Source organism: Caloenas nicobarica, chromosome 5 (assembly GCF_036013445.1).
Source record: "Caloenas nicobarica isolate bCalNic1 chromosome 5, bCalNic1.hap1, whole genome shotgun sequence".
In the NCBI taxonomy this organism is placed as follows: Eukaryota; Metazoa; Chordata; class Aves; order Columbiformes; family Columbidae; genus Caloenas; species Caloenas nicobarica.
The window spans coordinates 68,186,263-68,203,753 of record NC_088249.1 but is presented as its reverse complement, the minus strand read 5'-3'; the positions used below and the strand labels follow the sequence as shown (position 1 = coordinate 68,203,753).

At 52.9% G+C, this 17,491-nt stretch overlaps 1 protein-coding gene across 1 annotated transcript; it reads left to right on the top strand.

The window, feature by feature from the left end:
* Window position 1: 1 nt before the first annotated feature.
* On the top strand, window positions 2-13,489 carry MRPL21 (mitochondrial ribosomal protein L21). Its single transcript, XM_065635888.1, has 7 exons — window positions 2-57; window positions 1,414-1,474; window positions 4,566-4,651; window positions 7,060-7,223; window positions 8,550-8,602; window positions 12,717-12,820; window positions 13,346-13,489. The coding sequence occupies exons 1-7, from the start codon at window positions 18-20 to the stop codon at window positions 13,408-13,410; spliced, it is 573 nt and encodes a 190-aa protein (XP_065491960.1). The 5' UTR covers window positions 2-17; the 3' UTR covers window positions 13,411-13,489.
* The last annotated feature ends 4,002 nt before the right edge of the window (window positions 13,490-17,491 follow it).

Below are 17,491 nucleotides of genomic sequence, written 5' to 3'. Positions count from 1 at the left end.
GCGGGGCGCGTGACGCCATGGCGGCCGCGCTGGCGGGGCCGCGGCGGCGGGCGGCAGGTGAGGAGGGACCGGGCGGGGCGGCCGGGCAGGAGGGGCGGCTTCACGCGCTGTATTCGAGCCTGGTGTTTGGGCCCCTCACGCCGAAAGAGCCCTTGAGGTGCTGGAGCGAGTTGGGAGAAGGGAACGGGGCTGGTGGGGGGCTGGAGCACAAGGGTGACGGGAGCGGCTGAGGGAGCTGGGGGTTCAGCTGCAGAACAGGAGCTGAGGGGAGACCTTCTGATCTCTGACCTGCCTGAAAGGAGCTTGGAGCCAGGGGGGGTCGGGCTCTGCTCCCCAGGAACAAGCGCCAGGAGCAGAGGAAACGGCCTCAGGTTGCGCCAGGGGAGGTTGAGGTTGGATCTTGGAACAATTTCTTCCCCAAAGGGCTGTGGGGCATTGGAACAGGCTGCCCAGGGCAGTGCTGGAGTCACCATCCCTGCAGGGGCTGGACAGACGGACATGAGGTTCTCAGGACACGGGGCAGTGCCAGGGTGGGTTATGGTTGGACTCAAGATCTTAAGCGTCTCTTCCAACTCAAGTAATTCTATGATTCTGTGAACCTCTCAGCAAATTTCAGGAGCTGGGGGGTGCATTGGGACCCCCGAACCTCCTCCCGCCCTGGCTGGGCAGCTGGTGGGGGTTGCTGGGAGCACATGGGGGTTTGGGGGCTCTGGCCTCACGTTGGGGTTCTGTTTCTGTGACTGGGCGAGCCGCAGCTTCTGCACACGAGACAGTTCGGTACGTGTGGGTTTAAGATGTGCTTCCAGTCCCCTGTACTGGTTGTGCTTTGGCTGGTGAGCAAAAAAAATAATATTCCTGCAAAGAAGCTGTGCAGGGTCTGTCTTTTAATTGAGCAAATTGTTCCAGAGCACGTCTTGTTATCCCTGGGATAACAGAGGGATAAATCCATGAACATACGTTTTTATGCCTTTGTCTCTTTCTGCTAATTAACAGCATGTGCAAGTCCGGTGTCTTTCCAAAAAATGCTGAGGCTACACTCAAACTGTAATTCAAGTTGTAGGATGCCCCTCGTTCTTTGCATATTTGTGTATTGGAACGGTAACACAGCTTCACTCTTTCCGTGAACGTTTCCTTGTGTATATGCTGCCCTGAAAAGCGCTAATACATTCTTCTGATTCCCGTATTCGGTTGTTGTTCCTTGTTCAGCTGCGCAGCTCCTCTGCTCCTTGTGCTAGAAGAACAGGCGTGTGGGACGGTGAAAACCCAGATGTGGGAGTGTTAAACCCAAATCTGCTGATCCTGCCCCGCTCCTCCCACTCCCCTGTTTCGCTTGGTGTTGTGGTGGCTGCTCGGGAGCTTTGGGACCAGCAGTTGCTGCTTATTTTTAATTTTTTCTCCCTCTCTCCCTTTTAGCTTTCCTGCTTTCGTCTGCAGTTCGGCACCAGAGCTCCCAGAGCACGTCGCTGCAGCAAGGGTAATGTCACCCGACTTTCTGCTTTGCTTCCAACCGTCCTTGGTAGGGGTGGAGCTGGTTTTCCCTTTGGAAAGGGGATGTGTGTGACCCCTGTGAGGTTTGGACTCTGCCTGTGGTCACCATTGCCAGGAAGATGCTTCTGTTGATCTGTGAAATTAAGCAGCAGAGTCTAGAGACAGATAATTAGATCCTGCGCTGAGGAAAGGACAGCAGGGTGGGCTCAGCCTGTAGCAGGCAGCAGAGAAGCTGCTCAAGTCAGGACATCGCAGACTCCTCAGCTGCAGGAAGGGCTTCAGTTGCCACTCGTGGTTTTAGGTGCAGGTTCTCTGCTCCTCTGGCAAGGGCCACCTCCTGCCTGGGCTTTCTGATACCTGACAAATGCAGAAATGGCACCGCAGTCTTCATAAAATGTGATTTACAGCCCCAGCACTGCAGGACGCCATGCTGGGAGACTCCAGGCGTCACTGGTTTCCACACTTTGAGAGCTGCCGGTTTGTGTCTCTGTTTGCTGCGATCTGGTGCGGGCTGCGCTGCTGCGCGCTCAGCCAGAAGGGGACACTGCAGAAATAGCAAATTCATGTAGCTGCATTGGGGAAAAATGGCAGGATTTGCTCGTGTGGCCTCTTCCCGCTGCTCCTCAGACGTGTGGGAGCAGTTTGGGTGTCTGCCCCGACACACGATGCCTGGTGTTGTCACCAAACCCCGCAGCAGACCCCGAGGCCTCAGTGCTGTGGTTGTGCACTTGCTCACAATTGCTTTGAGTTCTGGGAAATTACAGCCCTTTGAGAGGCGTCACTGGGCAGCACAGAGGGAACCGATCAACCACAGCTGCTCTTGTGTTAATTTTGCCGCCTTTCACTAGCATCTAATGTTTATTCCTGAATATTTATGCAGCTTGTGCATCCTGCGTTATTTATAGAAAATGTAGATCTCAGCACAGAGGAAATTCTGAACTCCCCATTTGTGACAGAGACAGGATTTACTGAGCAGCACCATTCCCTTCATGCTTCAGAAACCAACACCTCTCTGGTCATTTCAGTGAAATCCAGGGTGAATCTCACTCCTCTTTAAATCCAAGATTGCCTTGGTGGTACTGTAGATTCCTGCTTAATAAGGGACTATAATCTGGTGCCTTTCAGTCACGTCTCTGTGTGTGTAAAGGCGTTTGGCACCTCTGGCGCTAATCCCCGAGCGCTGCTGGATGGAGCCTCCTCTCCCTGCCCTGCCACGTGTTCTGATGAGACCTCTGCCCGTGCAAAGCACCGTCCCTGCTCAGAGCGGTGCTTTGTTCCCTAGTTCTTTGGGAGCAAATCGGTAGTTTTTGTATCTGGCTCTTACACAGAAACACAAACAGCTGCCTCTGGTCCTCCTTGTTGCTCCTTGTCCCAGAGTTCCTGAAAACCAACTAATTATAAGCCAGTGCCATTTGCATTATTTCCACCCAAACTCACACTGTGCATTTCGCGCAGCGTTTCATTTTTGAATTAACACCCCATGACCCGTTTGAGCAGAGTTAATTGTTGTTTGGCTCTGATGTTTTACAGGGGTTCTCGTGATGTAGCGCTGCCTGTGCCGCTGTCAGCGGCATGGGCCCTCAGGAATTATTAGAATAGTTCAGTTTAGAGGCAGAGGATCCCGCCTGGTGATAATCCTGAGGAAAGCAGAAGGAACCCACCAAGACAGGTAACGAGAACATCTTCCTGGCTGCTCGCTGAAACGCCCCTGGCAGTTTTCAGGCTCTTGGTCTGTGTCGCTGCTGTGCCCCGCTTGCCCTCAGGCGCCTGTTTGTGCACCAGACTGTCGGTGTGAGGTGCTGTGCCCGCCATGGACCATGTTCAGGAGGTAACGGAGCAACATCTCAGTGCAGAAGGTAGAGCAGGCGCCAGGTAACGTGTCTTTTGTGCAGAATCTGTCACTTGGGTGCTGGTGCAGATTGAGCCGTGGCTGCTCCCGTGGTGTGTCAGTGCTGAGTGACCCCAAGGGGATCTGTGACACTCAGGAGCCCCTGGGCTGGTCACCAGGAGCGTCTGTGGGGACTGGTGCCACGTCTGGAAACAGAGACCCGTGTCTTGGTGTAGCTGCACAGCCTTCCAAAAGAGATGTCATTGAAGCCATTCCGTGTCACGGCAGTGGAAGCTGCCCTTTCGGGAAGAATAAGGACTTAATTTGCACCTTTTAGCAAAGCATCCTGGTGCTCGCAGTCCCAGGAGGAGCGATGAGTGTGCGGGGCTGGGCATGGGACAGCGCGTGTTCCGCTCCCGACCACGCTCGGCCTGATCCCAGACGGGCTGAGGAGCTGCGTCAGATGCCACTGCTGGTCCTTCCCAGCACGGTGTTATCGATCATACAGATACAGTAACGGCACAGAAGAGGCTTTTGGGCTCAGCGTTTGTGGTATTGAATGCTGAACGGCGCTGGGGGGGAGATGCCGTTATTATTGCTGTTCAGGGAACGCAGCTGTCGGTGACAAAGGAAGAGCAGCTGCAGAACTCTCCTGTAAAGAACCCAGCTGCGGTCTTAAGGTGCTCTCTAAACTGTCTATTTAACAGAGAAGAGCTTCAGAGAATAGAGGCAAAAAGGATGCGTGTGAGTCAGTGATGCACAGCGCTCAAGGTTGGTTAGGAATGCTCGTTAGGAATGCACGTTAGCCCTTCTTCCCCATCAAGGCACCTCATCCTGCTGCCGGTAGCTTCAGGGCTTGGTACTTGGCGCTGAAGGAGCCTTAACGCTTCAGCCTCTCAGCTGTGCTGGAGGTAACTTGTGCCTTATACCTGGAAAAGCTTAACAAGAGCCTTTCAGCTAAAGCTCAGGTGTAAGCAAGGCTTAAGGTGGGTCTGTTCCCATTGGAGTTGGTGACACAATTCCAGTCTGTAAAGGTGGTGGGACGTCACTGGTGGTTGCTGAGCTTGGTCACCAGTGGCACATCCAGCTGCAGATCTCGGCATCAGGAACAAGCCATCACCCAGCCTGGGGGAATTCTCAGTCAACCCGCTCCGTCTCCAGCTTCTTTTACCCTTTTTCCTCTCCTCGTGTTTTACGTCTCTTGATAATATCTGTTTCCTACAAGTGAATCCTTCCTTGTCGTTCACAGACTTGTTGCCAAAACGTCTCTGACTTCGCCCCCGTGGCCTGAAGTGAAGCTCCCAGACCCGGTGGAAGAGGCGAAGTATCATGCAGGTAAAGGTCCCGAGTCCCCAGGTGACGACTGGCACTCCACCATTGCCGTTGAGCGTAAAGAAGTGCCTGCAATGACTGGAGCTGATTTTTGTTCTTCACATTTCTGTCTCTGGACTTGCGCTCCAGCTCCTGGTATTGGGGGTTTGGGTAGAATGTGAGGTGCCCTTAGAGAGAGCGTGACAGCTTGTAACACCCCCAGAGGAACCTTACCCGATGTGATGTGTTGCTTTCGAAAGCATGAAACAAGCATTTTGGACAGGAAAAAACAATTATTTTTCTTTTAACGGATAAATGAAAGAGCTGAAGCCAGCAGAAGCAGTTGGCTGGTGGGCACACCAGAGAGCGGGTGGGTTTTAGTGCCTGAGGCGATGCCAGAGCCAGCAGGAGCAGGTGGGTGGTGGGCACTGACGGGGCTGCAGAGCTGTGACATGTGACAGCGAGCAGCTGGGGAGTGACGTGACGTTAGTGAACCGATTCTTGTCCCTACGGCTGGTCAGGACCATTGATTGCAGCCAGTGGTCCCTGCCAGTAGTGCCCAGACCCCGCAGCGATCAGCCTCGCATGTCTGTAGGATGCTGCGCAGAACTTTTTCTCTCTTTGCACTCCTGGGGTTGCTCAAGTGACAGATGAGTGTTTTGTCCCTGAGCACGGATTGACCCAGCGGTGAACCGTAAACTGCTCAGTTTGATGTGCAGAAGCCCCATGGTGAACGGGGTCCCATGTTCCCCTGACTGATCCACATGGATTCCTGTGATTTCCCTGCCTCATGCCCTCCTCCTGTTGATGAGCTGGGGTCGTTAGCTCCTGGCTGTGCTCATCCAAAGCAAACGACAGCGAGAGCACTTGAATTCTGCCCACTATTTTCCTGCTGGCTGTGGGAACATGCAGGGATAGTTCAGGAGGGGTCACTCCACATGGTGCTGAGATACAAGCCGTGCTAACAGTCAAATGGAAACATCACTTGATGTTTCCTGTCACTGAGTCTGTTTGGAGGAGTGATCAGCAACTTGAGGTCCCAAGTGCAGTGAAGACAATGTGCCTTTTCTGGTTACAAACAGATGAGAAAGGCCTGTGGGCAGCCAGTTGAAATTTGACAAGGAAATAACCCTCGTTAGAGCATGACTCTGCGTGTTTTCTGCCAAGAGAAAATTGTGGTCCAGTATTTTGGAATTTTGGTTTTGAAATGTTGACCACAGGACCACTGATGTACATAGATCAGCAGTTTAGAGCGGGAAGAAATTTGTTGTACCCGTTGTGCTGTTGAGGGCATAACAAAGAGAAGGGGGTTGTATCTTTTCTCTGGATTTTTTGTAGTGAACCACTGCGAATCAGAGAATAGAGAGCACAGTGGATTTTTCTTTTGGGACAGCAATTCCAGCAACACAGAAGCTAAACTCTTCATCCTAGTGGGAACTGCAGCAACTACTGTCTTGCAGATCGTTTCTGTTCTTACCTCTGTCTTCAATAGTTTGCTTCTGCTGGGCTGAAACTTGGACACTCTCCGCGTGTTCCTGTAAGGGCTGGGTTTGGTTTGGCTGCTGAATTCTTGTCTGTCCCAAAGGGATGTTGTTTTGTTTACATTCCGAGAAAAAACGATTAGCCACTTTTGCGGACAATGAAGAAAATCTATTTTTCCAGTTACAGAGAAGCTGCTGTTTTCCTGAGCAGCTCAGGAGGGTGGAAAGCTGCTGTTTGGCAGCACAACGGCACTTGTTAGCGATACCTTTTGCTGTTCCCAACAAAACTGGTTTTGGCTTCACTGCACAGGGAGTTGATCCCAGAGAACCGAGTCTGTTTGTGTGCAGGACCTCGTCCCTGATATCCGCGCTGCTCCGGCACCTGCTCTGCTTGTGGGAAGAGATTTTCTGGAAAAGAGCGAGGGAAAGGGCTTTGTCTTTGCAGCAGGTACAGGTTCTCAGGCCAGGCTTTATTAGCACACGGGAGCCCTTTCCCTGTGTGCTTTCCCAAACTTCCTGATGTTCCCATGTGCCTTGCACAGTGTTTGCAGTCCTGGGCCTTCTGCGTGTTACACGGAAACTGAGGGAGCTGCCTGCCACATGTGGGATGTGTGGACAAGCACCCTGTCCTGGAAGGCTTTAAATCTCAATACAGTGAACTTCAGGGTGCTAAGAAATAGGCTGAGAAGTTGAGTGTTACATTAGCTGCACACTGTATATATGAGGTGTTTGTTTATGCATGGGTTTGCCAACAACTAAAATACTCTACCGACAGGAGCTGGTTTAGAGCAGCCCTGCACGCCGTGCCGGGTTTGCTGCACCGACAGGAGCTGGTTTAGAGCGGACCTGCACGCCGTGCCGGGTTTGCTGCACCGACAGGAGCTGGTTTAGAGCGGCCCTGCACGCTGTGCTGGGTTTGCTGCACCGATCCCTCCCTGCTCTGTCCCACAGAGGTGGTGCAGAGGGTGAACAGGCTGATCGCAGCGGGGCAGTACGGGAGGCTCTTTGCCGTCGTCCACTTCGCCAGCAAGCAGTGGAAGATCACCAGCGAAGACCTGATCATGATGGACAACGTCCTGGAGGCTGAGTGCGGAGACCGGATCCGCATGGAAAAGGTGAGGTGCCATGCCAGCAGAGCCAATTTCTGCCCGCAGCCCCCAAGGGAAAGCCAGTTTTTAAAAACCCGTCCTGAAGAGCTCCTGTCGGATCTCCTGTTCTCACTCTGGCTATTTGCTTTGCCTTAGTTTTGTTCCAGTATCAGTTAGCGATAATATTATTGTGATTTCTGTTGAACAGAGCTGCAATGAGTCTGCCAGACTCTGTCAGGAGACAGATTTTTGTTGTACTAACTTCATCCAAAAAAACCCAACAAAATTACAGTTGTTGTTTCTAGAGACAACAGTTAAAGCCTGTGTTTACCTCCAGACTCCAGCACCCAGAACACTTGCGCTGCTCCTGGAGGGACTGTCACTGCTCAGCGCTTTGCCAGATCCTTATCGCACTGAGTGTGTTGGGTGGAGGGAGAGGGATGGTGCCTGTGTGGGAGGATTGCCAAGGCACAATTAAATATCTTTAACCGTAGCCTCGGTTAACTAGCAGGAACTTGTGGAGTCTCGTTAATCCAAATGAAAGACGATGAGGTGGGATTATGTTGGTTTAATCTTGCTGGTGGTTGTTAGAGCCAGGCAAACGGTTGAGACCGGGCAGTTTTCCCACTCACCCATTGCTGTGCAGTGCAGTTTTGGGGCAGCTTTTGGGGCGTTTGGTCGTCTGTGTCCTCACACCGCAGAGGAGGATTTGCAGGGAGCAGCCAGCTGGGAACGCAGAGCTCTAATGGGAGTGGAGAAGTGGCAAACTTGCCGAACCACCGTGACCTCTGGGGTTTCACTGGCCCTTTGAGAGGCAGGGGGTTGAAATGCCCTGAGACAGCAGGGCTGGTCCCTGGGGGGTGAATCCTCCACATGCTCATTTCTTTGTTGCCCGTCTTGGGGCCTCACGGGGCAGAATGAGGGAAGTGTTGCTCTACTGGGATACGTAGCAATGGCAATAGAAATGCGATGATTTTAGGAGCTGTCATTCCTCCAGATCCCACGCAAGGCATATTCCTCTTCTGCCCTGGATTGCTTTTCACATCTTTTACAGCTCCTGGTGAGCCAGGACAGGAAGGTTCAGAGTGTTCTGATCAGCGTGGAAGATACTCCTCAAGTACGTTTTCGCAGGACCAGCTCTCCTGAAGACCGGCTGATTAATGAGTCTGTTTCTTGCCCATTAGCTGCCTTTCCCACCACCCCTCTCCAGTAACAGCGTTCGATTTGGAACGCATCAAGGCCTGTTTTTAACCAGCTTGGGTCCCGTCTGGTGACTGTAGAATTTGGAAGCTCTTGTTTGCATCTCTCCTGGGGCAGTGAACCAGTGATATATGCCTGATTTATTTTCCATAGGTGTTGCTGGTTGGTGCTGACGACTTCACGCTTATTGGAAGGCCGCTCCTGAGGTAAGATGTCTCATACAAGAACTATCTTCAAGACAATTATTGTACTTAATTGTAGCTTCAGGGCTCCTACAGTCCCTGAAACAGAAAAGAAACCTGGATTTATCAGCAGTAGCTTTTTTCCTGGCCCTGTGGCTGTTGAATCACAATAAACCAAGCTGGCCGGCCTCTGCTGGCCCTGTTGCCGCAGTGCCAGGGCAGGGCAGCAGTGCCCATTTCTAAGGTAACCGCAGGATATGCACCTCTCTTGGGCTGGATCTTTTTCTCATGGTATAAGACTTGCGGAAACTAGCAGTAAATCCTGCTCTTCAGCATCTTTACTCCCTAATTTCATGATAGTCGTCTTAGAATAACCCAGAAATCCTTGCCCATCCCTTAATCTCTTAATTTGACTTGGGTTTTTAAGCCCATTTCCTTTTACCTGTGTCTTAACCCAGCAGACCTTTATCTTCATTTTGGAGTTCCTGATTTTCCCTTCCTCCTAGTCACATAGTGCAGCAATGACAGAACCGGGGAGGAGGAGTTTCCCCCTCCCCATGCTGTAGGACTCGCTATAGAACCTGGCAGAACAGCTGGTTCTTCGGCCTTTTCTTCCCCAAAAGTGCATGGTGTGTGGCACAGGTGTAACTGCTCAGCGCTGAGCACTGGCCAGGAGCAAAGTCATGAGCTGCTTGCTGCAGGAGAAGAGGTTTTAGTGGCAAAACGCAAGTCGAGATAAGGTGGGTTGTGGGTGCTCAGTGTGTCTGGGGGCTGAGCCGCACGCGGAGGTGTTGGCTTGAACCGGCCCGGCTTTGGCAGGGAATGGTCAGGTAAGGAGGAACTTGTACATCTGAGAATTGTTTCTAGTGGATTCAGGTTGGAAAAACCATGTGGTTTCAGATTGGTTTCACTTCTGTTTTCCGTGGTGTTTTGGACTTGCTTGGAACGTGTTTGTACGGCTGCTAACATGACTTGAGCTGCGCTGCTGTAACTGCCTTGGGTCCCCGTATTAACAGGATTTTGAGGGCTGCTGGTCCTTTTAACAGTACTGCAAAGAGATCTGGAACCGCAGACCCTTGGCAGTACTTGAGTTATTGCCAGGTATTGCACTTGCAGAAGATTTTAGGAAGGGGAATCTCATTATTCGGACTCGAAATGTTGTCTTGAGGGATTCAAGTGAGAGCCCGAGTTGTGCAGACAGGGCTGTGCCGTGTCGGGCGGTTCGGGAGCACCGTCCTTCACCTGCCTCTCCCATCCGCGGGCCCCGGGCTGGTTCTGGGCAGCTCCCACGTCCTGTGCTGGACTTGGCATGTGGCCTGAGGAGAACCAGCTGTTGGGTCCCTGTGAGTGCTCCAAGTGCAGGGAAAGCGCTGCCAGTCGCTCGGGGCAGACCAAACCGCACCGCGCCAACAGGAGCTGCAACCCGGTAGCACTGGCAGAGGGAGGAGGAGGATGAGGAGGAGGCTGAGCAGGTGGAATGGGGCTGGTGGGGAGGTGACATCCTCCCCCGAGTCCCCAGCACTCAATACGCGCCGGGAAGGACGAGCAGAGCCCAGCATCTCACGGCAGCGTGCACCGCAGCCGTTCCTTCACATGGCTCCCCGCTGTGCCCAAACCGCAGATGTTTGGGAGGGGAGATAAGAGGTTGGATGCAAACAAAGGCGGTTTTGGTCCTCCGTTGTTTTAAAAATAAGCACATCTGTGAATACTTGCACTGGTGTCTGTGTGAGACAGCTCATTACAGCTGCACTCCCTGCTCAGGCTTGGAGGCGGGTAGGAACTCGTCCTGCTTTGGACAGATGATTGTAATTTAATTTTCTGTAGCAGTCGGATGGCTCCCAAGATGACACTCCTCCAAAGCCTGGCAGAACAGCAGTGCAGCAGAACATCTCTGCGTGGAGGGGCTGTTCTGGGAACACGAGCTGGCTCCTGCTCCGGGATCTGCCGGGTCTGTGGCCATGTGAGTGACAGGCTGGGCGATGGCACCAGCGTGCCAGGCAGCACAGGGCTGTGCCGTGTGTACCTGTGCACTGCAGAAATTGCTGGGCCTTTCCAAAGCTGTGATTAGGGGTGAGCATAACCTGGGCAGGTTTGGATTTCAGGCCATCAGTTCAGCACCCTCAGCTGTTTTAGATCCAAACAAAATGAATGGTGCCTCTCTGAGAAAGTTTAGCTTATATCTAGACAAAGTGCAGCTGATGGGGAATTTATTTCTCTGGATGAACCCTGCTCTTTCTCCTGTACCTGCCTGTTTCTGCAGTAGCTTTGGTGGAAATGGCAAAGGCCCTTGGTCCTATTCCTTTCCCAGATTGTTACCTTTGCAGGGAGGGAGCGAGTGATCTTGTCAGCTGAAATTATTGCCTCTATGAGTTACGACCCTTGGGGCTTGTAGCTTGCCTGGATCTTTTTCACTGCTTAATGACAGTGGCTTTCAGCCCAGCTTCGATCTGTGAGCTTTCAGCGTGAAGTTTTCTTGCCTCGTGCAGCAATGGGGCAGCCGTGCTGTGTCAGGAGACCATGGCAGCCCCTGCGAAACCTGTGACCCACTTTGGATTTTCATGGACATTCCAGTCATACCTAAACCATTCAATTAAGAGTTTTGTTGGTTGGGTTTTTTTTCTTTGGCTGTGTTTTGCTGAAAGATTTTCCTCTGTGTTCAGCAGCGAGCTGGTCTCTGCTGTGCCTCAGCTTTGCCCCTGCGGGCAGGAGGCAACACAGACTGTGCAGCGGTGAAGCATGGTGGGCACAGGAGCATGGGGCATTTGGGGGTTCTGTAAAGCACGGCGGGCACAGAAGCGCGGGGTGTTTGGGGGTTCTGTAAAGCACGGCGGGCACAGGAACATGGGGCGTTTGGGGGTGTCTGTCCTGGTGTTGCGGAGCGTGCCGTGTATTCCAGTGGTGCTGCTGGATGCAGAGAACAGCCTTTAGCCGGGAGGTCAGGGTCACCCAGTGGTCTCTTAAAACCGAGAATATCTGATGTCTGTTTTCTTCTGGGCTAGTCATTAAATGCAGATATATCGGTTTTCTCTGCGGTTTTCCTTCCCTCCTCCCTCGCGGATGTGTTCTCTGACATAAATTACACCCAGAAGGTAAATGTCTCAACCCCTGGCCTCCCGGTGACCCTGCTGAAGAGCCAGGCTGGATGGGCTCCCCGGGTCCGCAGTGCAGACAGGGCCGTTTCTCAGGAAAAAGCTCTTTAAATGTCTTCTGGTCGCGAAACGAGCATGCTAATGAGTTTTTAATGCCACTCTGCAGCGGTGCTGCACCAGTGTCTCTTCTTCCTCCACCATAGCTGCTGATTAAAACTAGGCTTTGCGGAGCTTTAGGCTGGGCTCTGTCCGGAGGCTCGTGCCCCTGGGAGAGGTGTTGGTGCGTGCAGGGAGCTGCCGCCTGCTCCAGCTCTGGCGCTTTCCAGGCGGCAGCTGAAATCCCAACACTCTTTTTTTCCATCTTGGAATTCTGCTGTGGGAGCTCTGCAGAGCCCGGCGGGGCAGGAATGCGTGTGTGTCAGGTAGCGCGGAGGGACGAGTTACTCTGGGATTTCCCTCACCTGTGATGGACTATGGGCCGCGTCCGTCATCTCCGTCCTTGGGGAGGAGGATGTTTACTTGCTGAGAATTTCCATGTGGAAATGAGATCCAGAAATAACTGGAGCCTTTGAGCGCTCTCCCTGCTCAGGCTGAGCTCCAAGGCAGGGAGCGGTACCTGAAATCCACAGGGAGACCTTGGCTTTTCTTCCAGTTTGGGGTAAACAAGCGGGACGGCGCAGGAGCGGAGGCAGAGAGAGGCGTGTGGGAGGAGGAGGGACAGGCTCCAGCAGTGCTTACTGTGCTCCCTGCTGGAACGGGGGCCAGAGCGCGTGTCACGGAGCCTTTGCTGGGATCATTCAGGTGGGAAGGTGAGCAGACCTGCCCCCAGCTGCCTGCCGTGCTGTCTGGGCTCATCCGTGCACCGCATCTCCAGCCTTTCGGGTTTGCACCCTGAAGCCAAGAGCCTGACGGCTTCCCCTCCTTCCCAGTGACTTTAGCTCCTGTGAGGCAGGATGTGTCATCTGCGCTGCTTTCCCCAGAAACCTGCTCACCGATACGAGGAGAATGTAAATAATTAAACAGTGATACTTCTACATTTTATTTTTAAGGAAAGATCTCGTCCGTGTGGAGGCTACCGTGATTGAAAAGACGGAGTCGTGGCCGAAGATCAACATGCGCTTTTGGAAGAGGCACAACTATCAAAAGAAGAAAAGTAAGAGGAGAACACAGTGTCCTTCCCCGCGGTTGTGCTGCTGGCTCTGAGGGGACATGTGGTGACACCAGCGCCTGGGGAAGGACGCTGTCACTGTCACCGTGTCCCCAGGGCCCCTCATGCCGCAGTTTCCTGTGCCCAGCCCCCTGTGTTTGGAGCGTGGTGGCTGAATGTTCCCCTGCCCCGGCTCCCGTTGTTACACAGCCTGGCGGAAAACCTGCTTGAAAAAATCCATCTGGTTCTCTGTCCCTGGCCTTAAACACTGGCTGTGCAATCGCAGATATTTGTGAGTCTTAACAGCGTCCTGTGCAGGGTCTATGGTTCCCAAACGGCTGCTGCTTCTTGGACATGACAGAGAGAGAAATTTTCCCTGTTTTTTAATGGAACGGATGCTAAACGCCTGCCCAGCCGGGCCCCGTCGGGGCTCAGCCTGCACCCCTCGCACCCTCCCCAGCCCCCTAAGGTACGCAAACCATTTGTGCTCTCGTCCGATCTTCTGTTTTTTCTCTTTTCATTCTTTTTCAGTCATCGTGCACCCACAGACTGTCCTTCGGATAAACACCATAGAAATTTTCCCGTGTTTGTCGTGATGGATTGATCGGGCGTTGTGCGGCTTAGGTGTATTATTGCTTCAGGCAATTATGGAAATAAAACTGCTTTCTCATTGGAGAGCTCTGGACTTCTTGCTGGTGTTGGAAATGGAAATCTATATGTACTTTCTTTTTTAAAAAAGACGAAATGAATTTTTTTTTTAAACTGTTATTTCAGCCTCAATGCTGTTTATTTGTCAGGAGATTTGAACACCCTGGGATGCGTTGCCTGCTGCCGGGCTGTTCCACGCCGGCTGGGTCACCACTCACCGCTGTGTGCGGCAGGAATTCGAGGCAACTTTGCCCCTTTTCCTCCCCTGGCAAACGCCCTCCTGCTCCGTTCACCTCATTCCTGGCAGCGTGTGGCCTCGGGATGTCCCGGGGCCCACGGAAACACGGGACTGAAGGGAGCAGGGAAACAAGACTGCAGGATCCCAAATCTGCTCCCAGGTCATGTTCACTGCTGAGAATCCTTCCTGAAGATTTGCTTCACAGCGTTTTTGGGGAGAAAAATGCAGGAAAGGAAAATTCAACCAATATCAGGAGGTCCTGGGGTTTGTTTTGAAAATTTTATGGTATAGAATTAGTGCAAAATACTCAGGTTTTATTGAAATGATGCATTCAGACTGAGGCAAAAGGGGATCATTTTGGACATGTTGTTCGGGGGGATTTAAAGCGGTGTTTTACCATTCCAAGTGGCAGCAGAAACCCCCAGTTCTCCGGAGTGAAGTGACACGTCTCCCTTTGGGTTCACATGTTGGAGGGTGGCCGCTCATGTTTGATCCTTGTTCTGGCTGTTAAGTGTGGTTTAAGAGCAGAAATTTTGCAACAAAGCAGACTTTTTAATTTCCCCACTCCCCCCAAGCACTGATTCATAGTGGAAATTTATCTGTTAGGACAAAATATCACGTCCGATGGGGTGGAATCTGAGATCAGGCATCCTCGGCGGGGGAGACAAGAACCAGAGCCGAGCTCTCGGCACCCAGCACCTCCGCAGCCAAACCGCAGCGTTCGCCCCCGTGATCGCCCCTCAGAGCTGCTGGATTTTGCGTAAATCAGGATTTTGAGCCCGACTGGAGCGGGCGGAGGGCGTCCCTGTGCTGAGCCAGACCCAGCTCCAGCGCCCGCTCCTGCCCACAAAGCCGCCGCCTGTTCTGGTTTCTCTCTCGTGCCTTGGGGAGTGTGGCTGGGGCTCCGCTCCGAGCCCCGCAGGGACAAGGGCCTTTCAGCGCTGACATTTCCTGCAATAAGGCCGCGTTGTTTTCTCGCTGGACGGAGCTGCCAGCGCTGCTCTGGGAGGTGATTAGCCGAGCACTAATTAAGTGTGTTCCGCGGCAGCAGAGGGAACGCGCTGCTGAATGTCAGCGCAGCCCTGACCTCATCCTCGCCCTGCGAAGAACGATGGACCGTGGCACCTTCACTCAATTCTGGCTGTAGTTTGTGGGGTTTTTTGGGCTTTTGGCTTTTTTCCTCCTCCCCAGATGCAGATGCCTTCAGGAGTTGGTTTGCAAGGAGGTTTCAACCGTTTAACAGGCCCGTGCTGTTCTTCCAGACCCTCCCGCGGGATGCAGTGGTCATGGCTGCTCAGAGCACAGTCTGCAGCTCAGATTCGGAGTTTGCGTCCTCACAACGATCAGATCATCGTCGTGATTGAAGGGGAACGGCCCTTGTGGGACAGCTCTCTGCGGGACGTCTCCAGAGCTCTGTCTGGACAAGTTTCAAATTACCTACATGATGGGGTTCCTCTCCCTTCCCTTGGCAAGCTGTTCTGTGTTCTAAAATAAGCGTCGCAAGCAAAGCCATTTCTCGCAGCGGGAAGGCTTCCTGCGGTGGGAATCCATTATTTGTGCAGCCTAACAAAGCGCGATGGCCGTGGCGAGGGCCGTTGTCCATCCTGCTCCGTGCCCGGCTGCTGCGGAAACGCACAAGTGCACAAAACTCTCTGGGAGCAAAGGGATTTACTGACGGGATATTTAGATCTGCTTAACTTGCCCGTGCTCTGCCGTGGGGAGGGCTGCCGGCGTTTGTCCTGCCGGAGGGTCAAGGCAGCTTGAAAAGCTCTTAGGAAATGTCGTTCAGGCCTCTGGGGTGGAAGGGAAATGCTGTTAATGTGCCCCTTTGGTGTGTTTTTTTTCCCTGTCAGCTTTGCAAAGGCATCTTTGAACTCTACATGGAGCCAGATTTATTTTCTCAGCACAGTCTGGACACATTTTGGCTGCGCGTCGAAATACGCTTTAGCGGTTGGAAATCGGGAACAGACAGAATAGAACACCAGGAATCTGTGTTGGTTTGATTTCTCTTGCGCTAGAAGTTTTCTTGTCTCTTCTGTCCAAAAGAATAGCCCCTCTTTAAGAAGAGAAAGGGAACCGCTTCCCCATGGTCCCGGTGGGCGTCTGCAGGCGCTGGGGCTGGAGGTGCCTTTCTGCTGTTTTTTCCCTCCCTATTTATAGAAGCCAGGAGAAGCGTTTGGGATCCGCGTCCTCGCCCCCGGCACCACCGCAGCCCCGCGCGGCTGAACCGAACTCGGGGTGTTCGGTGAGGGGGGAGCGAGTCTGCGGAGCCGCTGAGAGGAGAGGACCCTGAAGTCTGAGCACTTTTTAATTGCATGTTGCCTTTGCTATAGCAACCAAAAATATGTTTATTGACGGGCGGCGTGGCTTTGGTTAAGTTCTCGGAGAGCGTTCCCTGACGGCCTCGTCCAGCGTCAGCTCTCGCAGCGGAGCTTTGCCGTGCAGGGCTGTCCCGATAGGAACAATGTTTGTGCCGTCACTAATGAGGGACGATTAAGTGTGCTGCACGAGTTGGAAACGCGGGGTCTGAGCCCTTTGAGTGGGTGTTCAGGGCAAGAGCTAAACACTGTGGGAGCAAAGCTTTGAAAAACCTCGGTCAGTGTTGGAAAGCGGGTGCAGGCTCCAAAGTCAGCTTGGAATCGAGTTGGGTTTTGCGTAGATCTTCTAGTGTCCCGTACCTTCAGATCATCTCATGGAGAGAGAGGGGTCCAGCTTTTATTTAATCTTTTTCTAAATAAAAACAAACACACACTTCACTATCTTTCAGAAGCAGCAAAGTTCAGGTTCTTTTGGCCGCTCTCAAAATACCCGATGACCAGGCAGGGATTTAGTCTGGACTGTGTTTTTGGGCTCCCATGATCTGAGGCTACAGCTGGAGGTGATTTGGTTCTGCTTTAGGACAACTTATTTCTCCTGGATTGTTGTTTGCAGGGACATGACTCACAGGTGCCTTTGGCTTCTTTCCTAGTGCAGGCTCCACATCTTTAAAAAACGGCAAGTACGAAATAGCCCGACCACAAATATTTCAACAGAAAACAATTTGTGCTCCACCTCCTCTCACCTGGCTGCTGCGTGGTTGGGCTGGAGGTGGCTTATTCAGCGATTCCGGATGATAAAGTCGTGTTTCTGTTGTCGCCCAGCGGAAAGGTCCCCAGGAAGCGTGGGGCCGTGTCGCCACTGGTGCTGCGTGCGCGTGGGGGAAGACACGTGGATCCCACCTCGCACCCGCGCCCGTTGGTGCAAGGAAAGTTGAGGCAGGTAGAGACGTCGGGGTGGGGACCGAGAGGTGGGGGAGCAGAGCAGGGTCCTGCTGCTCCGCCAGGTCCTGCTGCCGGGGACTGCGGGGCGAGAGCAACCTGAACAGCCATGGAAATAGGCCTGGATGCCTCTGGCCAGGAACCCGCCGGCTGGTCCCTGCCTTCCAAAGTGCAAACGTTGATTTTCTATGAGATTGGGGTATTTTCTGCCACAAAACCTGCAGGAGAAGAATTCTCTCTGCAGCTTCTCCCTCGCTGTCAGATTTGGCTGAAATTGGGCAACGTATTCAAAACTGGTATTCATGAGGGACAGGCAAGACAGAGGGCTTGATTGCAGACATCTCATTTCCTTAGGAAATTGGGCTAAAAATAGGAAGGGAACAAAACGGAGGCTTCTTTTTCTTGCCACCCCCACCCCCGTTCCCCAGCTGGGAACCGGATTTTGTCCTGAAATCAGAGGTTTCTTGCTCTTGCTGGTGTCTGCTGGGCTCCAGATGTCACAAGCCGGGAACGTGTCTCCCGTCAGCTTTGGCG